At 34.8% G+C, this 27,784-nt stretch overlaps 2 protein-coding genes across 2 annotated transcripts; both read left to right on the top strand.

The window, feature by feature from the left end:
* Window positions 1-2,579: 2,579 nt before the first annotated feature.
* LOC123252603 (vomeronasal type-1 receptor 1-like) lies at window positions 2,580-3,488 on the top strand. The gene has a single exon (XM_044681878.1). It carries the CDS (start codon window positions 2,580-2,582, stop codon window positions 3,486-3,488), a length of 909 nt encoding a protein of 302 aa, XP_044537813.1.
* Window positions 3,489-26,510: 23,022 nt separating this feature from the next.
* Window positions 26,511-27,404, top strand: LOC123251652 (vomeronasal type-1 receptor 1-like). The gene has a single exon (XM_044680957.1). It carries the CDS (start codon window positions 26,511-26,513, stop codon window positions 27,402-27,404), a length of 894 nt encoding a protein of 297 aa, XP_044536892.1.
* Window positions 27,405-27,784: the final 380 nt, after the last annotated feature.

The following is a 27,784-nucleotide window of genomic DNA, read 5'->3' as shown; positions in this document are numbered from 1 at the left end:
TGACAATTTGTAGAGAATAGCATAAGTGGAACAATGAGGTCAAAGGACAAGTGTCACAGGGTTTAAAAGAATGAGAAAATGCAGCAGACAGGTGTTTCAGTGGATTGAAAGTCAAGTCTGAAGATGATAGGTCCTGGGTTAAAATCTGACCTCACATCTCCTACCAGTGTGACCTTGGGCGAGTCACTTAACCTTCATTGGCTAGCCCTTACCATTCCACTTCCTTAGAACAAGTACATCATACACAATATTAATTCTAAGATGGAAGGCAGCTATGTGGCTCAGTGGATAGAGAGCCACGCCTGAAGACAGGAAGTTCTTGATTCAAATCTGGCCTCGGATATTTCCTAAATGTGTGACCCTGGGAAAATCATGTCAATTTCCTAGCCCTTACCACTCTTCTGCCTTGGAACTAATACTTAGTATTGATTCAAAGAGAGGAGGTAAAATTCTATAAGACAATTTGGAATTATACCCAAAGGGCTCTAGAAACATACATACCCTTTAATCCAGTAATACAACTACTAGGTCTATATCTGAAAGATTTTAAAAATGGGAAAGGACTTGCTTGTACAAAAATAGTTATAGTTGCCCTTTTTGTAGTAGCTAAAACTTGGAAACTAAATGGATGTCCCTCAACTGGGGAAATGGCTGAACAAATTGTGGTATATGATGGTGATGGAATATGATTGTTCTATAAGGAATGATGAATGGAATGATTTCAGAAATAGCTGGAAGGACCTATATGAACTGATGCAGAATGAAGTAAGCAGAACCAGAAAAACGATGTACATAGTAACAACAATTTTGTGGAATATTTATATAATATAGACTAACTTACTATCAGCAATACAGTGAAAATGCTAAGGGATTTATGATGAAGAATGCTATCCACCTCCAGAGAAAGAATTCTTGGAGTAGGAATGCAGATGAAAACAAATTATTTTTCAGTTGTTTATTTGGTATATGCTTTGGAGTTTCAGTTTTATAAGATTTTTCACTTACAAAAATGAATAACATGAAAGTCTTTTGTGTACTAGTGCATTTGAAACCTGGATTGAATTGCTTGTTAGCTCCAAAGGGAAGGAGGATGGAAGAAAGGGGAGAGACAATTTACATCATACAACTTCGGAAAACTTATTATAAATTTGATATTACATTAAATTGGCAAAAATGTATATGTATGCAAATATATATATATACATTTNAGCAGAACCAGAAAAACGATGTACATAGTAACAACAATTTTGTGGAATATTTATATAATATAAACTAACTTACTATCAGCAATACAGTGAAAATGCTAAGGGATTTATGACGAAGAATGCTATCCACCTCCAGAGAAAGAATTCTTGGAGTAGGAATGCAGATGAAAACAAATTATTTTTCAGTTGTTTATTTGGTATATGCTTTGGAGTTTCAGTTTTATAAGATTTTTCACTTACAAAAATGAATAACATGAAAGTCTTTTGTGTACTAGTGCATTTGAAACCTGGACTGAATTGCTTGTTAGCTCCAAAGGGAAGGAGGATGGAAGAAAGGGGAGAGACAATTTACATCATACAACTTCGGAAAACTTATTATAAATTTGATATTACATTAAATTGGCAAAAATGTATATGTATGCAAATATATATATATACATTTAACATTATATATATATAATTTTAAAAATTAGAATACTTAAATAACAGAAGGCAAAACTTTAAAAACAAAATAAGGATGTCTCTTATCCAGAGGTATAACAAACACTTCTAACCTTTTGGAGCAGTAGAAAGTTTAAAGGTGTTTTCTTATAACTATTGAAATTTTTCATTCATAATTTAGGTAGCTGTTCTTTTTCTCATTTTTAATGCAGGTTGGCTCTAATGGGAGAAATATTGGAGAAATTTTGATGATAAAAACAAAAAATAAATTCATGTATTTTTAAAAAGATATATTATCATAGGTAATGAATATAAAGGGTTCAAGTAATGGTATTATAGGTATAGAAAAGACTCAAAAGTGATGATAGAAATCAAAAAGTTGTAGGTAAAAAGAAAGAACATAAAGAAAGGTGCAGAGCAATAGAAACTAAATGTCAAAATTATTTATTTAATCTGATACTTCTATCCAAATCTTTGTGATTCAATTAAAGGTTTTCTTGGCAATGACTTTGGAGTGGTTTGCTATTTCCATCTGCATCTCATTTTACAGATAAGGAAAATGACATAAATAGGTTTAAGTGACTTGATCTGTTATACAAAGATTTTAAGTGAATGAGAAAGGATTTCAACTTAAGTCCTACTGAAACCAGGTCCATAACTCTTCAGTGAGCCACTTACTTATCAATGGGCATTCATTCAAACACTAGGAAAGAAGAAATGATATTTTTAAAAACTTTGTCGAATAGGAGAAATTTGTGGTTCAGTAGCAAAGCATTACTTTCTTTTAGAGAAGTTTTTTGGTACTCGTGGAAGATCAGAAGGTAATTGTATTTCAATGAAAATATTTTAGTAAGGAATGAGGATAATATCCTTTGTTTCTCCATAGGTGACATTGAATTTGACAGCAAATCATTTTCAGAAGACAGATAGGAAATGATGACTTATGATGAGATTTTGGGAATCATATATGTGCAAGTCACTGGAGTTGGATTTCTTTGGAACTGTGTCATCCTATTCCTAAACATCTATAATTTCCTCATTGCTCATAGGATGAGACCTAAAAACCTAATTATCAGCCACTTGGCCTTTTCTAATGCTATATTTCTTCTCTTTGGGGGAATACCCAGTGCAACAAGGATGTGGAGAATGAAATGTTTATTGGAAGAGCTAGGAATTAGAATCATAACATATATACAGACAATGGGCCGAGGTCTCTCCCTAGGTAGCACCTGCTTCTTGAGTATTTTCCAGGCCATTAGCATTAGTCCCAACAACTCCAGATGGGCACAGCTCAAAACCAGAGCACCAAAATGCATCATTCAGTGCATTCTTCTTTGTTGGGTATTCAATCTACTTTTAGACATGATTGTATTTTTCTGCCCAATTACCCCACAAAATAGTACAGACAGTAAATATGGATGCAACACTGGTTATAGAATCTTAGATATGAATTATGAGGATAACTTCAAAATTAGAATACTTATATGCGTCCATGATTCTTTCTTTCTGTGTCTCATGAGTTGTTCTAGTATCTACATGGTTGTTACACTATACAGACACAGAAAGAATGTCAATCATATTCATAATAATAATCAATCCATAAAAATATCTCCTGAAACAAAAGCCACTCAAGCAATTGTGGTTCTAGTGAGCACCTTTGTTTTTTTTAATATTTTCAGTCCACTTTTTATGCTGTATATGTCCTATTTTAAATACTCAAACCCTTGGATGATACATATCTCAATCTTTCTCTCTCTGGGATATCCAACAGTCAGTCCTTTTCTTCTGATCAGCACTGACAAACAGATTACTAGGGCTTGTACAAGCTCACTGAAAGACTGAAAAGATAAAAGGCTTCTATCAATCTGAAATACAAATACAAAGAGAATACCTATGATGGAATACATACTTGAAATATTTCAACTGGATGGAATATTGAAGAATATCAAAGCCAATCATGTAAAATATTTCTTAAAGTAAGGAGCAAGATTAATGGATTGTGAAGAGAAATTTATTCTCAATTTTAACTCCTTTGGTGGATTTTGAAAAATTCCAAAGTATCTAAATGTACCTCTAAAGAGTCATCATTTTTCTAGGCTGAAATTGTGAGATTTCCTTAGGGTTGTGTCATATTAATTCCATACTGTATTAACTCCATTTCACTTCTCCAGTCAAAGCTATATTTTCAAGATATCATGTCAGTTTATTTATTTTTTATTTTTTATCTTTGAACATTTTATTTAATTTATAAATTAGGATATTTTCCCATGGTTACAAGATTCATGTTCGATCCCTCCCCTAACCTGACTCCCTTCCCATTACCAATGCATTATTCCACTGGGTTTCACATGTGTCACTGATCAAATTCAATTTCCATACAATTGATACCTGCATTAGAGTGATCATTTAGAGTCACTATCCCCAATCATCTCCCCATCAACCCATGTAAAAAAGCAATTGTTTTTCTGTGTTTCCAGTCCCAGAGTTCTTCCTCTGAATATGGATAACATTCTTTCTTATAAGCCCCTCTGAGTCATCCTGGATCATTGCATTGCTGCTAGTAGAGAAGTCCCTTACATTGGATTGTACCACAGTGTATCAGCTTCTGTGTATATGGTTTTCCTGGTTCTGCTCCTTTCACTCTGCATCGGTTCCTAGAGATTGTTCCACTTCACATGGTCTTCCTCCAGTTCATTTTTCCTTTGAGCACAATGGTATTCCATCACCAACAGATACCACAATTTGTTCAGCCATTCCTCAATTGAAGGGTATCCCCTCATTTTCCAATTTTTTTTGCCATCACTAAAAGTGCAGCTATAATTATTTTTGTACAAGGCTTTTTCCCTATGATCTCTTTGGGGTACAAACCCAGCAGTGGCATGGCTTAGTCAAAAGGTAGACAGTCTTTTAAAGACAATTGGGCACATTTCCAAATTGCCATCCAGAATGGTTGGATCAATTCACAACTCCACCAGCAATGCATTAGTGTCCCAATTTTGCCACATACTCGCCAACATTCATGACTTTCCTTTGTTGTCATTTTAGCTACTCTGCTAGACATGAGGTGGTATCTCAGAATTATTTTGATTTGTATTTCTCTAATTACAAGAGATTTAGAACACTTTTTATGTGATTATTGATAGTTTTGATTTCTTTATCTGAAAATTACCTATTCATTTCCCTTGCCCATTTATCAATTGGGGAATGGCTTGATTTTTTGTAGAACTGGTTTAGCTCCTTATATATTTCAGTAACTAGACCTTTGTCAGAGTTTTTGGTTATAAAGATTTTTTTCTCAATTTGTTACTTCCCTTCTAATTTTGGTTACATTGGTTTTATTTGTATAAAACATTTTTAATTTAATGTAATAAAATTATTTTAGTACATTTTGTAATTTTTTTCTAACTCTTCTTTGGTCTTAAAATTTTCCTTTCTCAATGATTTGACAAGTATACTATTCTGTGTTCACCTAGTTTATTTATAGTTTCCTTCATTGTATTTAACTCCTTCACCCATTCTGAATTTTTCTTGGTGTAGGGTGTGAGATGTTGATCCAGACCCAGTCTTTCCCATACTGGTTTCCAATTTTCCCAGTAGTTTTTATCCAATACCAGATTTTTGTCACAAAAGCTAGGATCTCTGGGTTTTGTCACAAAAGCTGGGATCTCTGAGTGGTGAATCAGTAGAATACCTTATGAATGGATTACAAAGAATTAATCATAATAAAATCACATGTGTTTAACTTAAAGAGACAATATATTTTAGCAAAAATTTTAATATTTGAAGGAAAGTTTAGGGTAAAACAGAAACATTTTTGCAGAGACTGGCACTATACCAATATCTTATACCATATAAAAATAAAGTCTAAATTGATAAATGATTTAGACATGAAGGTAATATAAACAAATTAAGGGAAAAATTATTTGATGAATCTACAAAAGAGGAAGAATATATGCTGAAATCAGAGATTGAGAAAATTAAGGGAAATAAAATGCAATGTTTTAAATTAATGAAAATTTTAAAAAATGGATTCCTCCCCCCAAAATAAAAATGATGCCAATACTCAAGAAAGAAGGAAAGTGATGTAAAAGTTATAACATTTTTTCTGAAAGAGGTCTTATTTATCAAAAATAAAGGAGACTAAATTATAATTAATAAAAATAATAGAAATTATAGCTGTCAATGCTTATGTGAAAAATATTCTAAATCACAATTAATTAGAAAAATGCAAATTGAAATACCTCCATTGTACACCTTGACATTTATTAGATTATGTAACATGATATAAAAGAAAAAATGGTAGCAGGAATGTGGAGAAATTATGACACTAATATACTATTGATGGTGTTTTGAATTGGTTCAGCCATTCTAGAGAACAATTTGGAGCTCTGCATAATAAAGCATATGAAAAATGCACATACCTTTTAACTCAGCAATAATAAGGCTTGGTCTGAAAAAGGAAGAGTCTAAATATACTGTGATAATTAGATTAAGTCTACAATGCCCATCTTTAGATTTAATCACCAAAGGTGAGAATACCTCCAATTTTGGGAGGTCTGTAACCCCTGTGTGCTAGAGTGGGTGACAAATCAGAATTGACTGACTGTCCCCTAGGAAGTCCTAAGAGAAGCATCTGTTGTGATTGGACACACAAATTAGGAAGGAGGCACAGGAAATGACACATAAGTGAACCCTTTAAAAGAGAGTTGAGGTCTTCAGCTAGAGAAGGGGCTCTTTCTGGTCCATGGAGGAGTGCTGGCTGGGATGCTGAGACGTTGGTGAGACTGCTCATAATATCTTCCTTTGGAATTCCACGTGGTGAGTTTAAAGACTGAATCTTCGTGAACTTCACTTGAGGAACTTCCCTTTTAATAGAGACTTTTTGATTGCAGCTTTTGCTTCATTTGCCTCTGGGGCCCCGTGGCCCTTCAGGCCTCTGACTTTGGGATCAAGGCCAGATTTTCCCTCAGCTGAGGGTTAATTAGATCTACCTGGATTAACTAGGAAATCAGAGAAAATTACCTACTGTGTTAGATTCTTATTTCCTTATTTCTTCTTCCTCTTCTCAATTGTAAATACATTTCCATAAAAGTCAGTTTTAACTTGAGATTATTCCTTAATTTGGAGAAAATTCCCCTGGCGACCAATCTTTAATATATTCAACTCAAAAAAAACCTTTTCCCCATTACAATACAAAAGTAATTATAACAGCTCTTTTTTCTGGTATCAAAGACTTGGAAGTTGGAAGAATGCCCTTTAACTGAGGAATGGGTTTAATATAACTGTAATAGTTGGAATAGAATGGTTGTAATAATATTATGCTATATTTAATTACAATATGAATTATTACAGAGAAAACTCAGAAGATATATCATTTGATACAAAGTGAAGTGAGCAGAACCAGAGAAAATTGTACATAATAAGAACAATATTATGAAAAACACCTGTGGAAAAACAGTTACTGTGATCAAGATAATTTAAAGGGTGAAAAATGGTTTGACTAAATTTATGAGTTAAAAATAATTATTTTGGTCACTATAAAAATTAAAAATTAAACTATCAGTATGTTAGCAGCTTTAGTAGCTTTATTACAGCAGGGTAGAGATAGTAAAGAGGGAAATGTAGGAAGGAGGTAGAAAATATTGCCAGCTAAATACCCTATAATGGCCAATTGGAAGAAATCCAGCTCAATTCTGACAAAGGCTCCCTCAGTTCCTTATCTCTAACCAGGAATCACAGTAGTCTCTTTAATAAGAGTCTTATCAGCACCGAATGAATTTCCAACACAGAAATCTCAGGCAGAAGAATCCCTCCATCACAGAAAACATTTCAATGCAGAGACAGCAATGCAGAATTCTTCTCTCAGCAAGAGCCACCAAGGCAGCAGAAGTGAGTGATAATGTCCACGACTGGCTTTTATAAGTAATTTTCTCCTTGTCAATTCCTGTCTCTCTGGTTTCTCCTTCATTTCACTGTGGGTTGGTCTATTATATCTCAGGAAACAATCAAAGTCTCACAATTTGCCTAGCACTGCCCAGGGCTGGTGGAGAGGCAGTAATTGTGGCCTTTTAGAACTAAATTTAAATGACTAAGTAAGTGTGAATGGGGTACTTCAAGTTCCTGATCAATTAACTTAAAAGAGACAAAGGAAATAAAAAATTCCCTTTCACTCAATAATCCCAAAATTTTCAAAATACCTTTCTGAAAAATTCTATGCTTCTCTAGAAAGAGGCCAGTTAAAGTATAATTACAAATCAAAGAAGAATTTTTCAGGTTATGTTTTTAGCTTTTTTATAACATAATATCAAAATGCTTTTCATTTCAATGTAAAGTTGATATCACAGTGTTTGTCTTCTCATTATTAGGAGGACACAGAGGAAAAGGGGAGAGAATTCAGAACAATTTTAAAAAATATACATTTACGACAAATTATTAGCATATTTATTTTATAGAAATAAAAAAGAAATAAAATACCAACTTCTAAAGGTAGACTTCTCCAAACACTTAAACACACTACCTTCCTTCTATGGATTATTTCCCATTTGGCTTATATATTATTTGACTTGTATATATTTGTTTCTATGTTTGTCCCCCTCATTATTTTGTAAGCTCCTTTAGGCCAAGGACTGTCTTAGAATCTTAAAAGAATGACAGACACACAGTAAGAATTTAATGAATGTTCACAAACTTATCCAAGGTGAGTATAATTTTTCAAATTAAATAAGATAGAGGTGAGAGACAAACTAAATATGAATAATGTTCATAGTTTCTCACAGAACATGAAGCAACAGTGGAGAATTTTACTAGAAAATTCAAAATTGGAGTAGAGAGAGGGAAAAATACTCTACCATTAGAGTATACAACAAATATTCTGAATCATCAGTCAATAAACATTAATGATTTTTTACTATATCTCAAACATTGTATTAAGTGCTGGGAATAAAATTAAAAGTAAAAGAAAAGAAAAGAAACTCTGTCCCTGTTTTCCAGAATAGTACAATCTAATGAATGAAAACAATTCAGAATAGGAAATGGAAAATCTCAGGAGTAGGGTGTGATTCATCAGAGAGGCATTATGGATAAATCCAGAGCAGTTATAAAGCAATAGCTATTGGAAAATGGGAGAGGAGTATGCACAACCATTTCTTAAATAGGGACTGTGAACCCATGGCCCTCTCTTTCAATAAAAGAATGCAAACAGAGGTGATACTAGTACTAATGAGACTCATCAGAAATAATCTAACATGAAGGATAGTGAGAATTCCCAATAATGAGTTTTGTAGAGAAAGAAGGAATGATGGGTAAGTTCATGGAAACCCAAATTCAGGATACTTATTTAGGAAATGGGTAAAATGCTATAATGAGTCCTTTTCTTATATAGTTTCTGGACCCAAATGATCTGTTCTATAGTCAAAGTGTCCATTCAGAGGGTCAGAAGGTACTTATATCATGTGAGTAACTGGCATATTCAATCTTTCAGGATGAAGAAATTTCCAAATTATGAATTTCCTGAAAAGGGAACTTTCAATGAAAAGGAGATAAGGATTAGGGGAAACACTTCCAAAACTTTCATGATGGCATGACCGAACTGGAATAGAATAATTCAATTGACCTGATATATTTGGAAATCTCTACTAAAAACAGTACAAAAAAAAAACTCCTCATCAATTTTATCATCAAAATAATGGCAGTATTAATAAGGGTAGGTTGAATTTGAATTAAATTCCTCACTCAGAACACTAAAATGGCACTTCAGATGGATAATAAGGAAATGTGGAGAGTAAGTTTCTCCTAGATGCTCTGATGGAGGTAGAGGAATCCAGATAGTCTCATTTGAATCCTAGCATTTTTAGAGAACATTATAAAGATTTCAATTGAGGAAAGAAAAAGATTCAAAGAAACAGATAGGAAAGAGGGAGTAATTGCATGTAATATGGGAGATTATCAAGAAAGAATCATATTGAGACAGACAGGGAACTCAGTCATGTTTCAAGGATTGGTTAAAAAACCAAAACATAAAGAGTCAGACACAATTGAACAAGAATAAATATTAACTGGATGAAATTCTTTGGAGAAGAAGTGAGTCATATCTGTAATGGGAGCATCTGAAAGTAAAAATGAGGATCAAGGAATATTCTGACTCTCTTACCATGTTTGTTGATGTGGCATGGAAAGTTAGTAAACAAAAATGTATGAAAGTAAAAAGTGTTGCCAGGGATGACATTCCATATGTAGGTAAAAAGGTCTCAGTGACTCTGAGTTGGAAGAAATAGGAAAAGAAAAAGTTTTAAAATAAATATAATACTATTATTTATGTAGCCAGTATTCTATAGAGTACAATGGAAGGTTGGTTAGATATGGAATTTTGCAATGAAGTTGAGGCTTGTGAAAGAAAAATATCAATATATGAATAAGGGAGAAGATATTGGAGGACAGGGATCAGAAATTTAACATTGATATCCAGGGTATGAGAATTACAGAACTAGGTAGAATATAGCAAAGTGTAAGTATGTTAGCTGTTAAAGAATGACTTTGGACAGATCACCATTCCGCAAAGCACCAACTAGGAGCTGTACATGTTGGAAATAGGGTGTAAAGGGAATCAATAGTAGAAGTAAGCATCATGGTCAATTTTGTCACAAAAAGATGGCCTTTATTTCTAATACATTTCAGATTCATTGTCCCAGTCTTTCTTGTCAACTTAAAAAATTCCTGGTGATATTTTACTGAATTTTGACTTCTCTATAACTTATCAAAATGCTAACAGCAACAAAAATAATCATCCTGTTTGATACTTAAAGTCCTTCATATACACTTCATAATACCAGTAGCATTATTTTTTGTTGTGAAAGTAAAATATATAAATAGTACAATATTTACGTATATAGTAAGCAGCTAAATAGCATAGTAAATATATTATATATGTCATATAAATATAAATCAAATTTATTATACAATGTAGTGAATAACTAAAAGAATTATTGGTGAATAACTAAAAGAATTAGGTAACATGAATATTAATGAAATATAATTGCAGTGTCTGAAACAGTGAACCAAATGAGTAGAGACAAGTAGAAAATGTCTACTATGAATTTGTAATGAGAATAAACACAAGGAGGGCAATTATATATACAAAGTTTATAACAAAGTAAAGAGAAATATTATAAGCACAAAAGAAACAGAATTAAATAACCAAACTTGAATTGTAGGTTTTATATATGAATATAGTTTCAGAGATTCTTCAACATTGCATGAGGACATGAGAACACTAGGATATACTGTTAAAAGTATATTAGCTTGATCCTGAAGTCACTAGACACATTAAGGCATCAAAGAGATCATTCGAATTGGCAAGTGAAGGGATATCCGTCAGTTGGGGAATGGCTGTACAAGTTGTGGTATATGATTTTAGTAGAATACTATTGCACCATAAGAATTATTGGAAGGGAAAATTACAACAATAATTAAGAGAGACCTAGAAGAAGTAATTGAAAGTAAAGTGAACAGAAATGAGAGAATATTTCCTATAGGAACAATAATGTGCAAGGACCAACTTTCAGTGACAACTATTATCAGCAATACAAGAATCCAAGATAATTCAAAGGGGCTTATAATTTAAAAGACTGTTCATGAGCATAGGAGAAATAATAGAATTTAAATGCAGACTGGAAAATACCATTTTTCACTTAATTTCCTTCATGAGTTTTTTCCCCTTGTATGAGCAAATTATATATTCTTTTTCAAAAGGATAATATAGAAATATTTATTGCATGATAGCACATATATGGCATATATCATATTAACTGCCATATTAGGGAATGATAAAGGAAGGATGGTAGAAGAGAATATGAATCAGAAAATATCAGAAAACAAATACAAAATTTTATCTACAATCAGAATATAATAATTTTAAATTATCATATTTCTTGTCTTAGTGGGTGGAAAACAAATGTGTAGCCATTAATTCACAGAAGGCCAGAAGGCAAAAAAATTAAAATCTGGCAGACATTAATTTTTATCATGAGGAAGGAAGGCTATGGAAAATTAAGGTATTGAATCAAACAATAAAATACATATTTTAAACAACTAATTTCTCCCTAACCTGCTCTTCTTTCCACACAAAATGATCTTGCCAAACTAATCTTCTCTGTTCTTCTGATGTCACTCCATCTTTTAACCCCTGTGCCCTGATTATTAAGTGTATCTAGAATGCATACTCTTATTACCAGCATAATTTCCTTTATTTTTATCCCTATTGTTTATAATAACATTATTAATAATAAATAATTTTTATATGGTGGTTGCATCAGATAGAGCACTGCACTTTCAGGAGTCAGGAAAACCTGAATTCACATCTGTCCTCAGACACTTAAGAGTTATGTGACCCTGGACAAAGTAAAAATCTTATTTGTGCCAGTTTTTTTTTTTCATCTGTAAAATGCACTGCAGAAGGAAATGGCCAACTACTACAATATCTGTGCCAAGAAAACCACAAATGAATCACAAAACATAGGGCATGACTGAAATAATAATAAAGTTTTACCTATTCCTTTGAGGTTTGCAAGCTCCTTTGCATATAATCTCATTTGATCCTCAAAATTACCTATTTTTGTTCTAATTTGATGAATAATGAAATTGAGAATAAGAGAGGTTAGGTAATATTCCTTTGTGTCAAATTCATGAGCATCTGAGGCATTTTTCAACTCAGATCTTCTTGGTTCAAATTCAAGGCTCTAACCACTATTCTGTAACCAGAAAATAAACAATTTATAGCTTTATCAATGCGTAGAATATGATTAAAATTTTGTAGGTTGTAATTTTGTGATTCATAGCAAGAATTTAATCTCAGACAAGAGTCTCTGTACATTAACAGACTAAAAATGTACTTCCAAAAATAATACTTGAGATATAATTTCAAATATGTGTATTGTTATATTAATTGAAAGTGAAAGCAAGACCAGGAGTCTTTCTAATTCTAGGCTTAGCACTTTCTTCACTGCACCACCCAGCTGTTCTGTTGGCACTTAGTAGGATCCTAATAAAAGGCTAGTTGATTGCATGGGATGTATAAGGGGAGAAGAGAAAAAAAATGTGAAAACTTTAGACCAGCAAAGAAACGTCACTAATCTTAATCATGGAAGTGGACTACTTATGTGTGATGGAACAATTAATGTGAGGAAAATCCTTTCATCAGATGGGATCTATGAGTGAGAAATCCCCTTTTTATGATGATCATTTTATTAGTAGTATATTAGTATAAATTTTTATTTAATCACTATATAATGCATAAGACAATCACTATCATATGATTGTATCAGTATTTAATCAGTGAATTCTGCTTTGAATTTGTTTTTTTTTAAACCCTTAACTTCTGTGTATTGGCTCCTAGGTGGAAGAGTGGTAAGGGTGGGCAATGGGGGTCAAGTGACTTGCCCATGGTCACACAGCTGGGAAGTGTCTGAGGCTGGATTTGAACCTAGGGCCTCCAATCTCTAGGCCTGACTCTTAATCCACTGAGCTACCCAGCTGCCCCTGCTTTGAATTTGTAATCTTGCTCTACCAGGTGCTCTTGATGCAATCAAGATGTAAGTCTAACACATTCAAGCAATCTTAGCAAAAGTTGAGTGTATGGATTTTCTGAGCACCCTTATTGAAGAATAATCCCAAAAGAGATATTAGTTACACCTTGAGGTCTTTTAGTGACCTTCTTTAGATTTGCATCCTTGTGCAGAATTACATCCTACTTCATCAACTGTGTAACACCCATATTTCAGATGATTTGTCACTATTTGAGTCTACTTGCTAACTGAGTCTTCAGGTCTTGTCTAATAATTTGTCCAGTGTCACATGCTATCATACATTCATGTCTCCAAGTCAAGAGCTCTAAACTCTGGGCTATTTTTCTGCCTCAAATCCTATCATAGGGAGACTAATAAAAAAGCAATTGAGTTCTACAATTACATTATTGATTTTGCTGTTATTCATACTGGTTAAAGATAATTTAATTTCTTGTTTCTAAAAATGTCACCTATTTATTACATAGAAAAGAAAATCAAAGTCACATCACCTATACCATCAGGATATTATTCTCATTTTTGCAACTAAAATTTTATTTCTTTATATCATTGAATTGATAACCCAATTGGAATTCAATAAATTATTGAATGTTGGATATGACACATGTCTATTTAGTAATTTTCTCTGATTAATGAATGCTAAGACTTTACTTAACATCCTTATTACCTTCATAAATTCAGGTCATATCCAACATTCAATAATTTATTGAATTTATGAAGGTAATAAGGATGTTAAGTAAAGTCTTAGCATTCATTAATCAGAGAAAATTACTAGTGTGTTTTAAAAGTAAGATACGTAAGTTGAAAGTGATATGTATATATATAGTTATATATAAATGAGTATAATGACCATCTTAATATATGTTTAAAATATATATGTATCTATTTGAAACTATACATGTATTCCTGTGTACATATGAATATTACCATAAATGTACATGTGTGTACATCACAGTAAACATGAATGTAAGCTGTTCTCTTTGGGTATCTAAAATTTTTAAACTAAAGTGATATCCATCAAATGGGGAATGACTGATCAAATTGTGATACATGTTGGTGATAAGAGTTCTTCCAACTATGAGCCACCCGCCTTCCCCTTTGTATACTCCCATTGGACTGATGGGCAGAGGGGCAGAGATGTGAAAAAATGTTGTCAGACAAGGTGGAGAGGTAGAGGGGAGCAACTCCATCTGAATCCCTCTGCCTTTCTAGTAATTAACTCTGATGGGATGGGAATAGCCAGAGTTTGCTCTGTGTGCCATCTGTGGCACCTGTGCCTTAGGTTCACCATCACTGTTAGAGGTGGACATGTGGGCCAAGGGCCCTTAGAGAGCTTTGTAGGGGTTGGAATGTATTATATCTAAATTACTTTTCTTATAAAAATAAATGTAGATGTTGTAGATGGAGAGGGAGAGTAACCTAAACTGGATACTACCACTGGTAAATGTGTGACAATAGCGATAGCCCAGATAGGTGGCTAGGGCAAGATCAACTGAGGTTTGCCCTAGCTAGATGATAGGACACCTCCTTCCTTTATAACAGTGCCCAGGCAGGATCCTTCAGGTCAATGGATGATATCCCTTCAGGTCCCACCTGCGGTTGATTGATAGTGTATGATGGGCTCTATTAGCTTGGTAACGGTTTGTCTCTGACTGTGTATCTCCCTTCCCAGAGAAGCTATAAATAACCACTTCAGAAAGGTACTTAAAAGGCTTTAACTGTATGTAGTAAAGATGGGATATTGGGACTGGATAGAGGGTTTGGGAAGCCCTATCTACTTGGATGATGATAAACTTGGATGACGATAAGATCTGTAGGCAGGTATTGAATCAGGATGGTTAGCACCTCTGGTCCAGCCTGGCCACAGCCAAACCAGAGTAGGCAAACTGCTGTTTGATGTTTCAGCTTCTTCTTCTTTGCTCGATGATATGCCTAACCAGTCTTCAGGATATCCACCCCTTTCCACCCAATTCTTCTTCTCCTGCCCACTTCCCAGATCCCTCCTGGGCCCTGGGAAACGTAGATAACTATAGATGATTGACTTCCTAATATCTAGGGGCAGTAGAATCAGAAGAGTGATGGTCTGGGTACAGGTTGATAATGTTATCAGGAACAAGATAGGAGGATCTTGCAAGGTTGAGCCCAGCAAATCTCAATCCCAAAAGACCAGGATCCACAGATCTCCAGTCCAAGGGAAAGAAAGGAACCCTCAGCCAGGGCTGTGAGGGTGTTTTATACCCTCCTGGGCCATCTTCTCTCTCCCCTGTCCACACGGCCCTCTGGGAACATTCCAATATCCAATGGGCCCACCTGTCAATCAACCATGTGGATTCTTGGCTCCCAGGGTTTCAATATAACACCTTTAAAGAAGACCAGGTCAAAAGGGTTCTAATATGTCCATGACCTAAAAGTCATTATTGCTTATATCAAGAGTGATCCCTATAAGTCATTATTCTCACTCTGTAAGTTCTTTTTTTTTGTCTAGAAAAAGCTATCAGTGTCAATGGTCTGGGGCTCAGATTTTGTACTGGAGGGAAACCAACAGACCTCTGGTCCTTTGATTTCTTTGTCACAATAAAGCCAAGTTTTTACCCAGAAGGGTCTCTCAGGATCTTATTTTTGTAATTCCAACTCACTGACTAAAAATATAGCTCAAATAAGTCCATCTAAGTGATACCATGCCTTATGTCCCCATTGACATTCACCAGACTCACTACCTTGTATTTCTCTTCTTGTTCTGCAAATTTGATTGTTTCTATATATTTACATCAAGATGCATTGCATCTCTCTCCTTCTACCAAGAGAGTGTAAATTAGATTAGAAATTCATTTTATCCTTTATGATTCATAATAATACTCACTTAGCTCATTTCTTTAACATTTTTTGTTCTTATATTTCATCTGTTTCAGTCATGTCAAATTATTTTACCATCAGTTAGGGTTTTATTCTAAAGATACTGCAGAGGTTTGCCATTTGCCTCTCCAGCCTATATGTAAATGAGGAACTGAGGAAAAGAAGGGAAACTAACTTCTCCAGGGACACAGTAAGTGCCTGATCCCAGATTTGGAACCAAGACCATGAATCATCCTGATTCAAGGCTTAGCACTCTCTCCACTGCACCACCTAGCTGTCATGCTGGCTCTTAGTAAGAACCTAATAAAAGGCTAATTGATTGCATAGGATGTATAAAAAAAATGAGAAAAAATATGTGAAAAGTGTAGACCAGCAAAGGAAATTCACTAGTCTTGATTATGGAAGTGGAACAATCGTGTGATGGAACAACCAATATTAGGAACATCCCTTCATGAGGTGGGTGAAAGAGTAGGCCAGGGGAAATAAAGAGATTCAGAAATTAGGAAGGTAGGTGGCTTATAGGAATATAAACCAATAAATTGAAATCTCTTAGTACAAGGAAAGGAGTTAAGAGCAGGAGGATTTTGAAAAGGTTCAACCTCCCAAGCTAATGTTTAATTCCTGATTTTTATCTCAATACTTGGGTCTCCTGTATAAGAGGTGGAAGATGAAGAAATATTGAGTAGCATTGGTCATCAATTCTTTTTGTTTTTTTGAACCCTTACCTTCCATCTTAGAATAAATACTATGTATTGGTTCTAAAGCAGAAGAGTGGTAAGGGCTAGGCAATGGGGGTCAAGTGACTTACTCAGGGCCACACAGCTAGAAAGTGTCTGAGGCCAGATTTGAACTTAGGACTCCCATTTCTAGGCCTGGCTCTCAATCAACTGTGAAACCCAGCTGCCCTTGGTCTTGAGTTCTTAATGTGGAATGAGCTCCAAATTATACAGGGCTGAACATGGCCTTGAATTTCATCTCTATTGTAAGGCACACAAAACAGAGAGGCTACAGGGAGAGGATAACAAGCAGACACAATTGTGTTAATATGATGAGGGCCCCTGAGCTATAGCCAAAGGAGCACCTCACCTGGAATCCCAATCCACTGCCTCTTGTCCTCATTACATCTCCCTGACACCCACCTGACATTTATTTGACTTCTTCCTCTATTTTCCTACAGACAAGATGAATTCCTCCCCAACCTGCTCATTGATGCTGTACTAGAGATTCTAAATAGGCGAGAGGCTTTGTAGACACTAATAAACACTTGGGACAAAAGTTAATCTTCTTTTAGACAGGTCCCAGGTAGCCCTCACAGTGTAAATTCTCTTCAGATGATATAACAATTAGGGCCCTACAGAGAAATGAGCTCAGACAATGAAGTCATTATAACGTAACCCTGAACCTTCCCTACAGGTTATATAGATGATCATGCATTCATATATAGATCCTCAAACAATGAATGGTTCAGTTGTGCTTTCTACTATATTGATTGAGACCAGCCTGGTAAGTGCCTGACTATGCCTTAGTATGAGACACAGACATTGGTAGAACTGGAGAAAAATTTAATTTGATGGTTATATACCTAGAGCTTAGCACAAGATCTTACTGAATGACTTAATGAATGACTCAGTTGGTGAGAAAGAACGTTAGGCAAATACCTATTTACCACTCCCTGTGCTGTGTGGAGAGACAAAGAAAATAAAAAAAAAACAAAGTCTAATGGGATAGAGAATATCCAACCACCTGTGTATAAAGAGGAAAGAAAGATAAAAATAAAAACAGAGAGAGAGAGAGAGAGAGAGAGAGAGAGAGAGAGAGAGAGAGAGAGAGAACATAATAACAAGGAACAAATATTTAGGTTTTTCTATAACTGGCAATTCATCCAGAAAGCATAGTTTTGACCAAAAGGGAAAGGAAACCAGGGGAAGAGGAGATGGTCATGAGGAAGTAATTTTTAAAGTATGAGAATATGAATAGTTCAAGGTTAAGAAATCATGTGACCCAGTGTGGCTCAGCACTGTCTTCTGTATTCAGAAAGAATGTGACCAAAACCTGAGAACTTTGGGAGGTAAAAGCAAAGTGAAGCAAAAAACAAAACAAAAAAAAAACCCTGTTTTTAAAATTCCAGAGATTTTCATTTGAGAATACATGAATATGCAAACTGAGGAGGTCATTGATTTTAGTCTCAGATTCTTCATTATTTCCTCCTACATATCATCATCCCATTTCACTTACCAGAAAATCATCCCTGCTCTCAGTTGTGTTTAACAGTATACATACAAGTTATTGAATGCCTTCTCAATTTCAAATAAATGTTCTTTATTTAGGCTAAAAAGTTTCTCTGTCCTCTTCTTAAAATAAAGGCTGTCCCCATAGCATTGTCATGATGGAAAGTATACTAATTTTGGAATTAGTGGATCAAGGCTCAGATTCTGGGTCTGCCACTTCCTGCCTAAGTAAATTTTGGTAAAATTTCATTCTTTATTTAAGCTCTAGTTTCGCACTACAAAAATTTTATTTAAAAAAAAACAGTAATAATTTGTTCCAGTTAACTCAAAATTTATTTCCACTATTGATATCATGTCTTGATCTCTCCACTGAGGTAGGAAATATTCTGTGGTGTTGTGCCAGGATAACATAAAGAATGGTCCCCATTGATCCATATTTGATACCAAGGTCATTCAGGGGCAAGGTGCTGTAGGTGCTGCAGTTTTCTTTAAGGTCTGCTTAGCTGAAACAAGGAGAAGAAGATTTAGACAGTTACAAGAGATTGGCAAGCAGACAGGAAAGCTCAGGAGCCTGTTAAGGAAATCTCTGGAACTTTTTTTTAATATTGGTATTTTATGATCATTTGTATTTTAGTCAATTCCTAACAAAAAGATTTTTGTAACTCTTGGTGACTCAAGTAATATGTGTTTAATCTTTGCTCTTAGAAAATTGTTATATAATTTTCATTCACAAAGCCCTTAATGCTTAAAGAGGAAGGAAGAATAAAAACAGCAATCAGATATTACTTGGGAAAATAATTTTCAAGAAACATCCTAATATAAGCTAAAATTATCATTAAATAATCATTTATTGAATACCTATATGTATCAGAAATTATGTTAAGAATGCAGACTAAAAAGACAGTTGATTATTCAATTGGTAATTATCAATTGGTAATATCAACAGAGAGAAGATGCTACAATTAAAAGGGGGAGGTAGAAATGCTTCTCATAGAAAAGAAGATTTTACATGAGGCTAGAAGGAAGCCCAGAAAGTCAAAATTCAGTGATGGAGATTGAGGGTATTCCTTTTAATGGAGATACCTACTAAAAATAAATGAATGACAGTGACTCAACATTTTGTTTTAAATATAGCAAAAAAGATCAGAGAATACATCTTGGGAATAAGATTTAAAAAGATTGGTAATGTTGGAAAGGGTCATGTTATGGAGGATTTTGTTTGCAAATATTTGTTTTTTTTTAATTCTGAATTTAATAGGAAGTAAGTGTAGTTTACTATTAGGGCTGTTGAGATACTTAGAATCATAAATGAGAAAAAGCAGTTTGACATATGAGTGGCTGATAGAGTGGAATGAAAAGAGATGGAAGTCAAGGAAACTAACTAGCAGTCTATGAAAATGTCTGGCCATGAAGAAATGATGAACTTCCTCAGTGTCCAAGCTGTATGGGAAGATAAATGAAAGTATTTGGAACAAAAGAGAAAAAAAGGAAATAAATAGAACATAGTTAACATGTATATGGGAACTGTGTTTGCAAAGGGAAAGTGAGAAATAAAAGATGACTCACGTTTCAAGTCGCAGAGACTGGGAAGATGTTGGTAATTTTTTAGGGAAATGAAGAATTTGGAAGAGAGGAGACTTTTGGAGAGGGGGAAAATTAGTGAAATTTTAGAAATGTTAAATTTAATTGTACTGTATTTCACTTATTTTGCAAAATCAAGTAACCAGTTGTAGATGAAAAAAGAGAAATCAGGAAAAAATTTAGGAGACTGAAGAATAAAAATCATATAGGTAGGAGTAGAGTGAGAACTGACAAAAATTGAGAGAATAAAGAGTATCAATTAAATAGTAATCAGAATATCAAAGGCTATAGATAAGTCATGAAGAATGAGAAGCTTAAGAAAAGCCTTTTAAATTAGGCAATTTCAAGACTATAAGTATATTTAGAGAAAAGAGTTTGGAGAAATAAAAAACTCTGGAGACTTAAGAAGAAAGAAAGATGAAACAGTGGGGACAACCACTGATATATGAGAAAGGAGATTATAGAGAGGATATTTTTTCCAGAGAAGAAGGGATATAATGGCATCACTTGTACATATAGGGTAATTGGTAAGGAGAAAGCCACCAGATTACTGGAAATAGGAATGAAATGGTAGATATTGCAGGAGGCATTGTATTGAAATGAGAGAAGTGGAGAAGGGGAAAGGGTATAATTTTTGTCAATTTTAGTGATAGTTCTGAGGTGAGAAGGTGACCATTGTAGAGCCATGGTAATTTAAGAAGGAGTGAAAATGTTTTGAAAATTTGCAATAGTGAGTGTATAATTGTTTTATTAGAAATCTATAAATAGATAGCTCTGCCTAGTGAGGACTCAGTTGACAATATAGAAGATAAATACATAGCAAATCCAGGAATGGATTTGTAAATATGTAAATGATTTTCTTCAACTTCAATGAGTGAAAATTAAGATGAAAGGCAAAAGATGATGGGAGTAAGTGATGACTGACATTTTATAGGGCAATATTTGTGATAAGAAAGGGGGATGAGAAAGGGGGAATTCATAAGAAGGGACAGTATAGAATTGAAATATGAATCAAAGGGGTTCAGATGGGGATGGTAAGAGAATGTGGGCAAGGAGGGAAAGATTTTGAAACCAGCAAACAAACTCAATGAAAAAATGGATATGTAGAAAATCACTACCATAATTCAATTCCTATGACATATTTAGAATGACTGAACTATAAAAGAGCAGTAAACACTGAGAGGTGGTGATAAACTATTATCCACAAGTATTTCAACATCCTAATTTTATTCCGGGAGTTAATGAGAATGGAAGAAAGGATAAATATTCTGGGAAAGGGAATGCAGATAAAAAGTATTATCTCAAGACCATCAGGTCTGTAGAAGGGAGAATAGTTGGGAGAAGTGGGAGAGTAAAAGATTGAAAACAAAAGTAACTTAGTTGCCTATAGAGCAAGCTTTCTAAAGAGCACAATGGAAGGGTTGGAAAATCTGGGTAACTGTAGAGTGAAATATTTGTAGGCTGGAGGAAATGAGGAGAAGGATAGCAATAGGAATGGTGATTGAAAAAAGGATTGATAATGACATCAGAACCATCTGAGTCATAGCAATGGAGTAGGAAAAATTAGATTCTGCTTTGTTGTGATTATCAAGATTTCTGAAAAAGATTCTGTCATTTCCAACAGAGCTCTTCTGAAGTAGTCTTACTCAGTAGGTTTTCTCAGATTAAAATTCAGCCACAAGGGATAAGGTTGTGAGTCTCTATATATCCCCTTCTGAGATTCCACTGGGGAATCTACTTCCACAATACACATCTTGAGATGTATTAATTTCCTTTACACTATAAGAATAAACAGAGCCTATATCCAAATGTTATGATAGAGGGGGAAAGAGTGAGTCTATGAGGAGAGACTTGCTTCTAGCTCTCCCCTCCTGCCAAATATGCACTGCAGGAGAATTTGAGGGGTTTTCACCCCAAAACTTGGTCACCTGGATGGTCCTGCCACCCAACAGGAGTTGGGGATGAGGCTTCCCTTTAAAATGAGGTATTGTGTACCCCAATCCAATTCTGAATAAGGGCAGGGTTCATGCAAGCCTCCCCGAAGGTCAGTCAACTTAATAGTTGGTGGTCTGGCTCCAAGATGGAGGCAGCCAGACCAAGCTATGATTCCCCTCCTCCTCGTCTCTCAGGCCCTCTGCAATGCTATCTGATTAATGAATGGCTTTTATTAATATCAATATAGAGCAGTGATTCTCAAAGTGGGTGCCACAGCCCCCTGGTGGGTGCTGCAGCGATCCAGGGGGGTGGTGATGGCCACAGGCCCATGTATCTTTCCTATTAATTGCTATTAAAATTTTAAAAATTTAATTTCCAGGGGCTCTAAGTAATATTTTTTCTGGTAAGGGGGCAGTAGGCCAAAAAAGTATGGGAACCACTGATATAGGGATTGGGGAAAGGGGTGAAGGGCAGAAGGATTTTTCAGGTGCTCTTTTCTGTATTTCAATGGGGTCCATCACTTGGGTGGGAACTTTTGGGGTTCTCACTCCTAAGAGTCTCCCTCCTTGTCCCTTTTCCTTTTGTTTCTATTTCTAACCTTTTCTATAATTGTAAGTTAGACCAGAAAGGGTCTCCCTGCAAGGTTGGGTAATAGGGGAAGGAGCCTAAGAGAATTGCTCCCAAAATGGAGTCCCAAAACTTAGTTGTCTTGATGGCTTAAGTCTTGCTGGGTGAGAAGTGATGGGATGCCTTTGACCAGGGAATTGGGGTATCAGTGTCCAAAGAAAGATCCTCAGGAAGCCCTCAGGACTGGATTCGAGCTGAGATATTCTCCTTCCTCTCTCAGTCCTCTCTGGAAGCCCTTTCTCCTCCCTCCTCCCCTGGAGAAAATCCTAGAATCCTCTCTGGTCTCAACTGTCAGTAATTGTCACCAACAGCCTTCTTCTGGCTCTTTTTGTCCCATCCCCCCTGCTTACAACTCATATTAAGACACATGGCTTAACAATAACTAATAAGTAATTTTTGTTCAAGAGGACTTAGTACCAGTGCATTTCTTGCAGACATAGAAGAACAGGGATATAAAGAAATTGTTAGGAAAGCAGTTTATGTCCTGAGACTCATTATATTAACCTAAGTGCCTATAGGTCTCCCCATCTTCCTCTATATAGGAAAAGGGGAAAGACTTAGAAAAAACAGCTACATACCAATACTTTGCATTTGTCTTTGAGACCTAAAACCAAATACTGTGAGAAAAACCCCAGGATTCCTGGTGTACTATATAAGAGCAGTGCTATTATTGCTACTTCTTGAATTTCCAATATAGCCCTTCAAATGAGATTGGACAACATTACAGTATATATAAGAAAGGAATGAGGGGACCTCAAGAAAGCAAATATTCCAAGGCGACATAAGAACTCCATATCATAAAAAAGAACCTTAATGCCTTTCTATAAGAAATATTTGATTAATCACGGCCCAATATATTAGCCACCACAAAGAGTCATTTAACAATTGAAAGGAGGAAAATAACTGTTGGACATAAAATTTCAGTAGAAATAAGATGAATCAAAGTACACACACAGTAATTTTAAGCACTGGCATTTGATGATGTATATACTATTTTCAAAACGTAAAGTTTTTTTTTTAACTTTTGAATCTGTCCATTATGATACTGAAACAGATTTTTCACACTGGGAGATGCACTCAAAATGGGAATGAATGCATTTATAGCAGTCATAATCTTCTTTTTTCATCACAAGTAACAATGGATTTGATGTCATCCCATGAAGACATCTAAAAATGGCTTTCAGATGATGAAATTCTGGAATTAGTATGCCTTCAACTGATTAGAATCAGAATCCTAGAGAATATGAACCACAAAACTGTGTCCTCTTACATCTAATAGAGTTCTAATTTCATGGCTTGTCAAAGAACAGCCCTTCCAACCTTTCCACTGTCACTTGACCCCCTTTGCCTAGCCCTTACCACTCTTCTGCTTTGTTACCAATACACAGTACTGATTCTAAGACAGAATGTAAGGATTTTTTAAAAAAATAGGCATTGGGGCAGCTATATCGCTCAGTGGATAGAGAGCCAGGCCTGAAGACAGGAAGTTCTTGGTTCAAATCTGGCCTCAGATATTTCCTAACTGTGTGATCCTGGACAACTCATGCCAGTTGCCTAGCACTTACCACTCTTCTGCCATGGAACTAATACTTAGTATTAATTCAAAGACAGGAGTTAAGATTCTAGAAGACAATTTGGAATTATGCCCAAAGGGCTCTAGAACCATACATATCCTTTAATCCAGTAATATCGCTATTAGGTCTATATCCAAAAGAGATTTAAAAAATAGGAAAGGACTTGATTGTACAAAAATAGTTGCAATTGCTCTTTTTGTAGTGGCTGAGAATTGGAAACTAAATGAATGTCCATCATTTGGGCAATGGCTGAACAAATTGTGATATATGATGTTGATAGCATACTATTGTGCTATAAGGAATGATGAACAGGATGATTTCAGAAAGATGAAAAGACCTACATGAACTGAAGTATAATGAATTAAGTAGAACCAGAAAACAATGTACATATTAACAATGATATTTTGGAATATTCAAATGTGATAGACTTAATTACTGTTAAAGGGATTTACTTAAGGTCTCCCCCTGTCAATTTAAGAGGCAAGAGAGAGAAGAATGATTTCTAAATGGAGAAGAGCTGACAGGAGTCTGTGTGGCTGAGCTGAAGATTCCATTACCAGGGAGATGAGGGGAGATATATAAGGAAGGATCAGTTGGCAGTTGATGACCTTTGCCTCTGGATCTCTGGAAAGCAGGAGGTCTGTTTTAATCTCTGCTACTGGTAGTTAAATACTGACAGGTAGGTATAGAAACAGAATGAGGGAGTTTGTGAGTAGTGAATGTATGTTTATTTAGAAATATATTATTTACTGAATCAATTTTAGATACTGTAGGTTAGATGGGTCTCATCTGGCCAGGCAAGAAGCATCTGTTCTTGAAGAAAGAGAAGGGTTTTTATAGAAATTTTAGATAGTATTGGGAATTTAGGTATAGTCATAAGGTATTAGAATAATAATCTCTTTCCTACTTTCTATTTTCTATCTGTACTTCTCAAATTAAACTATGTTTTATCCAACTGCTCTCCTCACTTTTGTCAAACTCCTACCATTTATCCCTTACATTACTATCAGCAATTAAATGATCCAGGATAATTCCGAGGGACTTATGACAAAGAATCCTATCCACCTCCAGAGAAAGAATTCGTGGAGTAGAACTGCAGATGAAAGCAAATTATGCTTCACTTGTTTATTTGGGTATATGTTTTAGGGTTTAAGTTTTATAAGATTTTTCACTTTCAAAAATGAATTACATGAAAGTCTCTTTTGTGCAATAGTGCATATGTAACTTGGCCTGAAAGGCTTGTCAGCTTCATGGGGAAGAGGAGGAAAGAAGGGGTAGAGACAACTTGCAATATATTACTTCAAAAAAACTTGTTGGAAATTTGATATTACATTTAATTGGCAAAAATGTATATATACATATGTATGTATATATATATATATAATTTAAAAATTATAATACTTAAACAAATGACAGAAGACAATACTTTACAAAGAAAATAAGCATGTCTCTTATCAAGAGGTATAACAAAATACTTCTAATCTTTTGTAGCAGTAGAAAGTTCAAAGGTGTTTTCTCATAATTATTGAAATTTTTGATTCATAATTTCAGATGTTATTTTTTCTCATTTATCATGTAAGTTGAATCTATTGGGAGAAATATTGGGGGGAATTTTCATGATAAAAACAAAACTAAATTTGTAAATTTTTAAAAAGATATATCTTAGCTAATGAATATAGTGTGTTCAAGTAAGGATATTTTAGGTATAGAAAAGACACGAAAGTGATGATAAAAATCAAAAAGTTGTATGTAAAAAGAAAGGACATAAAGAAAGGTGCAGAGAAGTAGGACCTAAGTGTCATGAATATTTATTTAATGTGATACTTCTGTCCAACTCTTTGTAATTCAATTAGAGGTTTTCTTGGCAATGACTTTGGAGTGGTTTGCTATTTCCATCTGTATCTCATTTTACACATAAGGAAAATGAGGTAAATAAGTTTAAGTGACTTGATCAGTTATACAGTCATTTTTTTTTAAAAACCCTTAACTTCTGTGTATTGGCTCCTAGGTGGAAGAGTGGTAAGGGTGTGCAATGGGGGTCAAGTGACTTTCCCAGGGTCAAACAACTGGGAAGTGTCTGAGACCAGATTTGAACCTAGGACCTCCTGTCTCTAGGCCTGATTCTCAATCCACTGAGCTACCTAGCTGCCCCCTATACAATCATTTTAAGTGAATGAGGCTAGATTTAAACTCAAGTCCTACTGACTCCAGGTCCATCACTCTTTTCACTGAGCCACCTACATATCCTTGGGCATTCAAACATTGGGAAAGAAAAAATAATATATATTTTTAAATCCAAGAGGAGAAATTTATGGTTCAGTAGCAAAGCACTACTTTTTTTGGAGAAGTTTTTTGGTGCTCATAAAGGAGATCAGAAGGTAAGTGAATTTCAATGAGAATATTTTAGCAAATAATGAGAATAATATCCTGTGTTTCTCCATAGATTATGTTGAATTGGAAAGCAAATCATTTTCACAAGACAGCTAGGAAATGATGACTGATGATGAAATCCTGGGAATCATATACTTGCAAGTAACTGGAGTTGGAGTTCTATGGAATTGTGTCATCCTATTCCTAAACATCTATAATTTCCTCATTTCTCATAGGATGAGACCTAAAAACCTAGTTATCAGCCATTTGGCCTTTTCCAATGCTATATTTCTTCTCTTTGGGGGAATACCCAGTGCAACAAGGATTTGGAAAATGAAATGTTTACTGGAAGAGCTGGGAATTAGAATAATCACATACATGCAGGCAATAGGTCGAGGTCTCTCCCTAGATAGCACCTGTCTCTTGAGTGCCTTCCAGGCTATCACCATTTGTCCCAACAACTCTAGATGGGCACAGCTCAAAATCAGAGCACCAAAATGCATCATTCAGTGCATTCTTTTATGCTGGGTATTCAATCTACTTCTACATTTGTTGTTATTTTTCCTCCAAATTAGCCCTCAGAATAGCACAGACAGTAAATATGGATGCAACACTGGTTATAGAATCCTAGATATGAATAATGAAAATCACATAAAAATCAAAATCTATTCATTTGTCCATGATTCTTTGTTTCTGTGTTTTATGACTAGTTCTAGTGTCTATATGGTTGTAATACTGCACAGACACAAGAGATATGTTGAACATATTCATAATAGTCAATCCACCAAAATATCAGCTGAAACCAGAGCTACTCAAGCTATCCTACTTCTAGTGAGCAACTTTGTTTTGTTTAATATATTCAGTCCCATTTTTATGCTGTCTATGTCCTATTTTAAATACCCAAACACTTGGATTATACAAACCTCAATCTTTCTCTCTCTGGGATATCCAACAGTCAGCCCTTTTCTTTTGATCAGTGCTGATAAACAGATTCTCAGGGATTGTGCTCACTGAAAGACTGAAAAGATACAAGGCCTCTATCACCCTGAAGTACAAATACACAGAAAATAACTATATAGGCATAGAGACTTGAAAAGATTCAACTGGAAGGGACTTTGAGGAATACCAAAGCCAATCATGTGAAATATTCCTTAAAGTGAGGAGCAGGATTAATGGATTGGGAAGAAACATTGATTTCTCAATTTTAACTCCTTTGGTGGATTATGAACAATTCCAAAACATCTAAATGAACCTCTAAAGAGTCATCATTTTTCCAGGCTGAAATGGTGGGATTTCCTTAGGGTTATGTATTATTAATCTCATACTGTATTAAGTCCATTTCACTTCTCCAGTCAGAGCTGTATTTTCAAGATATCATGTCAAGTATGTGTTAT

This window comes from Gracilinanus agilis, chromosome 6 (genome assembly GCF_016433145.1).
Source record: "Gracilinanus agilis isolate LMUSP501 chromosome 6, AgileGrace, whole genome shotgun sequence".
Taxonomy (NCBI): Eukaryota; Metazoa; Chordata; class Mammalia; order Didelphimorphia; family Didelphidae; genus Gracilinanus; species Gracilinanus agilis.
This window is presented reverse-complemented; position numbering and strand designations above follow the sequence as displayed.